Raw genomic sequence first — 8,380 nt, forward strand, 5'->3', positions numbered from 1 at the left:
AGGTCTCATTTATAAAGTGCATACACCAGTTTCCACGCAAAGGCCAATTCCTCTTCTCGCCTTCTGTGTTTCTATGTTGTGCATGCGCAGGGCTCAGAGTTTACTTACAGAAGTGCAGTTTTTTTTATAAGTTTTTAAAAATCGCAACCTTTGCATGGAAAGTGGCGTAAGCCCTGTACAGGTAAACACAGAAGAGGCTGCATAATGAAAAATGGAAACCCGGAGAAAAAAACAACAGAAAGGGGAGAAGACAGTTTGCAAAGTTTTGGATAATTTCAAACTTAAACATAAAGAAAACACCATCCAGTGAATTTACCCTTTTTTAAAGTAATTTGAAATTTTATTTTATTTTTCATATTTTTATTTATGATTTCTTTATTTCTTTACATTTTTTCTAAAAAAAAAGAAACAGAATGCTTGTTCATTTTCAAAGAACCCTCTCATTATTCTCATGTATATTTAGTATTGCTCTTTAATGAAGAAAAAGTACTTCTTAGCCGATTACTCGATTAACTGATGGACTAGTCGGCAGAATACTTGATTACTAAAATAATCGATAGCTGCAGCCCTATCTAAAAATCCAACCATCTGCAAACTAGCACCTAGATTTCAGGGTCCTACAATGCTGCTTGAAATCCAGTGATGGCTGGTGGTGGTTTTACATGAAGAGTTCAAACGTACCTGTGAAATCTCTGAAATCTGTCAACAGCTAAACAACTGCATAACAAGAATGATGTATGGTAAACTACTACTGCAACTATAATTCACAAACTAGGGACAAGTGATACCAAAAACAGTATATACAGTAATCCCCCACTTCACCAAGATTCAAATCCCGCCCCCTCTGGTTTATCGCAGAATTGCATTTGCCACATAACATTTGTTTCGCTGATTTTCACGGTCTCTATTTTAAAAATTGTCCAAAGTAGCTACATTAAGCTTCAATGACAGCTTGAAATACTCATGGCATTCTCTGATCAGATTCAGAAGTTAGTAACCTAGAATGCTTTTCAGTTCACAGGGGTACCTTATTGTTTCAGTTGTCTTGTGGCCTCTTTTTTTATATTGTAACTTTTGGAAAAAGGTTTTGGGCTCATGATAATTATATTATATTATATTATATACAGTGAGGAAAATAAGTATTTGAACACCCTGCTATTTTGCAAGTTCTCCCACTTAGAAATCATGGAGGGGTCTGAAATTGTCATCGTAGGTGCATGTCCACTGTGAGAGACATAATCTTAAATAAAAAAATCCAGAAATCACAATGTATGATTTTTTAACTATTTATTTGTATGATACAGCTGCAAATAAGTATTTGAACACCTGTCTATCAGCTAGATTTCTGACCCTCAAAGACCTGTTAGTCTGCCTTTAAAATGTCCACCTCCACTACATTTATTATCCTAAATTAGATGCACCTGTTTGAGGTCGTTAGCTGCATAAAGACACCTGTCCACCCCATACAATCAGTAAGAACCCAACTACTAACATGGCCAAGACCAAAGAGCTGTCCAAAGACACTAGAGACAAAATTGTACACCTCCACAAGGCTGGAAAGGGCTACGGGGAAATTGCCAAGCAGCTTGGTGAAAAAAGGTCCACTGTTGGAGCAATCATTAGAAAATGGAAGAAGCTAAACATGACTGTCAATCTCCCTCGGACTGGGGCTCCATGCAAGATCTCACCTCGTGGGGTCTCGATGATCCTAAGGAAGGTGAGAAATCAGCCCAGAACTACACGGGAGGAGCTGGTCAATGACCTGAAAAGAGCTGGGACCACCGTTTCCAAGGTTACTGTTGGTAATACACTAAGACGTCATGGTTTGAAATCCTGCATGGCACGGAAGGTTCCCCTGCTTAAACCAGCACATGTCCAGGCATGTCTTAAGTTTGCCAATGACCATTTGGATGATCCAGAGAAGTCATGGAAGAAAGTCATGTGGTCAGATGAGACCAAAATAGAACTTTTGGGTCATAATTCCACTAAACAATGTTTGGAGGAAGAAGAATGATGAGTACCATCCCAAGAACACCATCCCTACTGTGAAGCATTGGGGTGGTAGCATCATGCTTTGGGGGTGTTTTTCTGCACATGGGACAGGGCGACTGCACTGTATTAAGGAGAGGATGACCGGGGCCATGTATTGCGAGATTTTGGGGAACAACCTCCTTCCCTCAGTTAGAGCATTGAAGATGGGTCGAGGCTGGGTCTTCCAACATGACAATGACCCGAATCACAAAGCCAGGATAACCAAGGAGTGGCTCTGTAAGAAGCATATCAAGGTTCTGGCGTGGCCTAGCCAGTCTCCAGACCTAAACCCAATAGAGAATCTTTGGAGGGAGCTAAAACTCCGTGTTTCTCAGCAACAGGCCAGAAACCTGACTGATCTAGAGAAGATCTGTGTGGAAGAGTGGGCCAAAATCCCTCCCTCAGTGTGTGCAAACCTGGTGAAAAACTACAGGAAACGTTTGACCTCTGTAATTGCAAACAAAAGCTCCTGTACCAAATATTAACATTGACTTTCTCAGGTGTTCAAATACTTATTTGCAGCTGTATCATACAAATAAATAGTTTAAAAATCATACATTGTGATTTCTGTGATTTTTTTTTTTTAGATTATGTCTCTCACAGTGGACATGCACCTACGATGACAATTTCAGACCCCTCCATAATTTCTAAGTGGGAGAACTTGCAAAATAGCAGGGTGTTCAAATACTTATTTTCCTCACTGTATATGTATCATTCTATTAATAGATTGTGTGCCAAGGGTAACATTAGAAACCTTTTTTATTACATAAACTACGTTGATTAAGCAACAGTCTTGTGATACAAATGATAATAGGAACCTTATATAGAAATAGATAAATATTTATATAATAAATGCTTAAACTGAATATTTAAACTTGTGCTGGAAATGAGTTGCTTGCTACCGTAACCTGAATGTAAACAACTGGGCGACAGTACAACTCGTTTAAATATGACCCATAACGCATTACTCATCTTGGAGAAATATTAATACATTGTTGTTATTATTATTATTATTGTTATCATTATTATTATTATTATTATTAATAAACGGAAACCCCAACTGACTAGCCTACATCATAGCCAGCTCGCTATCTTTTACGGTACGCACGATTATGTTCGAAAAATTAGCTCAGACCTTTTCCACCTTCTTTGGTCCCTTGACTAGTTCGTGTCTTTTAGGAATGGTTCCTCCGTCACATCCCATCTTTTCTCACAAGTCCAAATATTTTATATACAATTTTAGAGAGTTCACACAACTAACAAACCTTAACCTAGCTAGTTGGTGGTAGCAAACAAACAACCAAAGAAAGCCTAAAAAAGACAACACGTTTGGCTGGTTTTAAAAGTGCTTGTGATTTTGGATAGCGCCCCTTGTGGTGATTATTATAAATAAACTTATATAATGCTCTTTTATATGGAACACTAGATGGAGCTGACTTGTCACGTCACAGCAGAAATGTTCAATAGCAAGTAAAGTGAAAGTTGCCATGGTTCCTCTCATTTGTGATTCTGCCAGAACAGAAAATGTCTTAATGTATACAACATATATAAATCATATATCACCACGGGCCAACTTTGGCCAATGGTCTTTAATTAGGGCATCTCTGCCTTAAAGAAACATCCTTGCTTATACTGTTTATAAATAATCTATTGCACTGGTTAACACCCTTAAACTGTTTTTTAGAATTATTATCAGAACCCAAATTGCACTTAACCTGAATGAATAATTTAGAATAATTATTAAACACATTATAAATCTGCATTTAATATCCCATAATATTAAAGTGAGGGAAAGTATCAATATATTTAACAAAATTATTTACAAAAAAAACAACAAACAAAGCTCATAAACATTTCAATTCATTAGCACATTTTGTCAATGTCTGTCCATGGGATTATCACTCTATTCAGCACGAAAGACATAGCTCACACCTCAGGCTGTATGTTTGCACGCCAGCGGAAAAGGTGGGTCTATACTTGGAACAAGCGGTATAGTTGTAGTATGATATGTTTTTACTTGCTTCAGGTAACACCTAACCAAAACTGTATCACACTTTAACTGTATCTTGTTACATTTAATCAATAAGACATGCAAACCAACTGAGCAACTGCAACATAGTTTCAATCAGTGTTTTTGTCCACTCAAACTTATTACTTTAGAAAAGCTAAATAACTATTAATGCAACTTATTTACTGTGTACTTACTCACAGTGTTTTAAAAGGTCTAAAACAATTAAAATGCCTTGTTTTATGCATTGCTTCCAGCATCACATACAAATATGTCAGGTCAAATCTGTACTTGGAATGTATTTTTCTAACTAACATCCAGGTCCTGCCTGGGGTTCTCACTTTGGGATAAAGATGGGTTTAAGAGGTTGGCTACAATGTTGCAGATATTTCTGAGAAGCCAAAGGGTGTAGCTTAGAAAAAAAACTGTATTGGCTATCTGTATTGTATTGATAGCCAATACAATACAGATAGTACTGTATTGTACTAGCCATAAGCCATGCAGCTAAACAGTAACTTCATTTTCCTAGTCAGGAACGCCAAAATAGAGGGGTTAAAGGTGCTTTAATTACAGCCATTAATCTTTTTGGATATGTCTGTACTAGCTTTGCACACCTAGGTTGGGTAATATTTGCTCATTATGCAAGGAACAAATATTACCCAATCTAGTGGTGCAAAGCTAGTTTTTTTTATTAAATTTTATTTAAAAAAAAATTGAGTGAGTGTCAACTGACTGCTTTTTTAAAATTTAAAATATCATATTTAAGATAGGTATCTGACATGTCCACTTAAGGACCATTTATCTTCCTTTCCATAAGTCATTGCTTTGATCATTTGAAGGTACATTTAGAATCATTGTCATGTTGGAAGGTTAATGACCTACCCATCTTCTGCTGTCTAGCAGGGACAAAGTTTTTCTCAAGAATATGGATGTACTTGGAAGCATCTGTTTTCTCTTTAATCCCGACCAATTGTCCAGCCCCCCCCCCGCGCAACATAATGCTGCCACCACCCTACTTAACAGTAGGTATGATCTGTTTTGAATGCTGTGTTGTGTTTGCTTTTTGTCAATATTACTTGGAGTTCAGTCCAAAAAGGTTTTCAATTTCAATTTTGGTCTCATCAGACCAAAGCACCTTTTGCCAAAGGCATAATATTTAGGGGTGTTTTTATATTTTTTTTGGTATATTTTTTTTTCGGAAAAAGGCTTCTTTCTTGCCACCAAACAGGCCAGCTTTATTTAAAGCTTGTGAGATAGTTGTTATATGCACAGACTGACCAGTCCCAGCTATAAAGCCTTGTAAGTTATTCAAAGTTCCCCTCTTAATAGCTTTTCTGATCAGTGTTCTCCTGTCTTGATCATCCAGTATGGATGGATGGCCTGATCCAGGCAATGTGTTGGTGTTGCCATATGTTTTCCACTTCTTAATAATGTTCTGAACAGCATAGCTAAAGCCTTCAAAAATATTTTCTCAGCCTTCTCCTTACTTGTGCCTTTCCACAAATGTATTTACTCTACAAAACCTATACAATTGATGTCAGGTGGGTACCATTTATAATAGCATACGGTAATGGGCTTTATCAAACACCTAAGCAAACCTGGTATTTTAATAATTAGTTTTTTTTTTTATTTAATTTTCACTTAGCTTAAGAAATACATTGTGTACATACTGCTCTAAAAGTTAAAGTTCATTACTTTTATCTTCCAGGGTGTATGGTGACAAAAGGGTATGATGATTTCTATAGGCACTGTATTGCAGAGATTTGGTGAAATGTGCCAGATTATGGTCATGGTGAAGTGAGGTGTAGAGGTATAGGGTGTAGATGTGTGACCAGGTGTCGTACGGTGTGTAGAGGTATGGGCAAGTGTGGTGAGGTATTCAGAAATGTGCAGAGGCATTATAAGGTGTGTTGAGGTGTTAAGGGGTATTGTGTAGCGGTGTGATGAAGTCCGCAATGGTAGGTTAAGGTGTTGTTTAGTGTGCAGAGGTATGATGAGGTGTAAAGAGGTGTGGTGAGGCATATAGAATAATGGGGAGTTGTGTACAGAGCTGGAGAAAAGTACTAAGGTGTGCAGAGTGATGTGTAAGTTTTCCCACTGTAAACGAGAAATTTCCCCATTGTGGGATGAATAAATGTATATCTTATCTTAAGTGTGGTGAGGTGTGCAGAGGTGTGTCGAGGTATGATAAGGTGTGTAGAGGTGTGGTGAGGTGTGGTGAGGTGTAAAAAATTGTGGTGAGGTGTGCAGAGGTATTGGTGAGTTTTGTTAAGGTGTGTAGTATGATAAATGTGTTCAGTGGTATGTTGACGTGCATAGAGTTGTACAGAGGTATATTAAAATGTGTAGAGGTGTGTTGATTTGTGCTGAAGTGTGTGGAGTTGTAAAGAGGTATGGTATGATGTGGTGAGGTGTGTAGAGCTGTGCTGAAGTGTGTGGAGTTATGAAGAGGGAGGGTGATATGTGTAGAGGTACGGTGAGGTGTGTAGAGTTGTGATGATGTGTGGAGTTGTAAAGAGGTGCGTAGACAAACCTATCCCAGAAGTATATTCACTCAATTTGTGTACTGAAGCACAGTTCAGAAAGCCTGTTGACCTACTTGCAAACCAAAGCCATTCAGAAAATCCATGCATTTCAGGGCGAACATGTGAATTACAATCAAACCAGGAAAAAGCTGCCCACTGTTTTTTATCATATAATTGTCACATAGATTAAAACATCAGGTGTGCAAATGATACAAAGCCTCTTTAGGTCCTAACTAGCCATGCTAGCTTTAACATTTATAAAATATGTATTGGTCATTATATGGAGCTGAAGCAGTTGCACAATGGTTTCAGTAATGGATGTATACTTTAATCCATAACTTTTTAAACAGCAAATAATTATCTGCTGATTCTATAAAGCATTGGAAACGTCATGTAATTAGCTTCCCACTACTGTTTCCAAAGATTTCCAATGTAAGTGTCTTTGGATATTTTAATAATAATAAGAAAACAAGAAAAATAAGATTTCTTTGTAATAATAAAAAATAGCAACACATCTGTTTATGATTAGCCGTGTCCACAGTACAAGCCCCTGTGAATGAGGTATTTCAATCCAAACAATGAAGTGTTTGAACCAGCACATTAAAATAAGTACAATTGTCTGAGCTGCTGTTATAGACAATTAATCAACACTGCCCAGTCAGATTCAAGAATGAAATTTGTTGTGATATATCCATTCATATTAAATAATATACTTTAATATCGTATGTCTCAACTAAAGCAGTGATGCGCCTTTCTCAGAATTATTACAAGTCGATTTTCTCTCACTATCAACAATAGATATGAACAGAAATGGTCAGTGACAGGTCACTGCTACAGTTCCTTGGAAGAGAGAGATAAAAGTTTTCTTGAGTGCTAATAAAAATCAATTTCCTGAGCCACACGGAGACATTGATTGGTTTAACATTGATGTACACAGAGGACTTTATGGAAGAGGATGGCCAGATGATTGATGTGCATGAATAAGGTTCAGGCCATTAAGTATTAATGATAGAGTTTCCTGAATATCTTCGGTGGTGCGAGTAATGTGTGTAATGGGAGTTATTTAATTATAAAGAAGTATGAAGGCTGTAGATGTTTTGCTCATTAGATCATGTGGCATGCTGTTAGTTTTCTCTTTGTAATACATCGAGTATCTCTGCAGTATTGCATTGTTGATCTAGAGAACTTGTTTGGATGTTTCTCACTTCAGAATTAAAGGTTGTTTATTTGATGCAATAGCTGTTTATTTAGAGAAATAGAAAAATCCAAGGTCCTTTTCATGTAATCAGAATCAGTACAAACTGGCCTCTGAACCCGGGGCAACCATTAGATGTAGTCATCCTGGCTGACGGGGCAGTAAAACAAACGTATTTAGCATCTCAGTTTGTGCAGGCATCTCACCGCCTCCACAGCAGGGGCTCCTCCTCACCAAAAGAATCTCCAGCCACTTGAAGGCAGCCAAAATTCCAGAAACCTTAAGAATGCACCACTTTTTCTTCCTTCTTTTATTTCTCCAAAGCAGGAAACAAACCATACTAGGGACATTCAGGGTAGCCCGGTATGGTATAGAGATTGAGGTTAAAATAATAGTGGTTCGACTGGGAAAGGGAAGACATGATGCGATTAAATTTCAAAAGGTAGTCTTCAAAATATGCACAATGGAAAAAGAATGTGAGGTAGTTCCGAAATGGGAGTCTTTTTTGTGCATTGTTTATCACCTGTAGTGATAAATCTCTCCACTTGAAATGTTTCTAGACAAATCATTACAAATTGGATAAGAGTCATAACATGGCAATGACTAAAGCTCACTGAAAAG

The 8,380-nt window shown here is 37.4% G+C and overlaps 1 protein-coding gene across 1 annotated transcript in view; it reads right to left on the reverse strand.

The window, feature by feature from the left end:
* rtf2 (replication termination factor 2) overlaps positions 1-3,357 on the reverse strand; it is a 29,315-nt gene extending 25,958 nt beyond the window's left edge. The window contains exon 1 of the mRNA XM_083530798.1: positions 3,167-3,357. Within this exon, the coding sequence (XP_083386924.1) occupies positions 3,167-3,235 (69 nt within the window). The 5' untranslated portion in view covers positions 3,236-3,357. The remainder of the gene's footprint in view (positions 1-3,166) is intronic.
* Positions 3,358-8,380: the final 5,023 nt, after the last annotated feature.

Source organism: Silurus aristotelis (assembly GCF_946808225.1).
Source record: "Silurus aristotelis genome assembly, chromosome: 2".
Classification (NCBI taxonomy): domain Eukaryota; kingdom Metazoa; phylum Chordata; class Actinopteri; order Siluriformes; family Siluridae; genus Silurus; species Silurus aristotelis.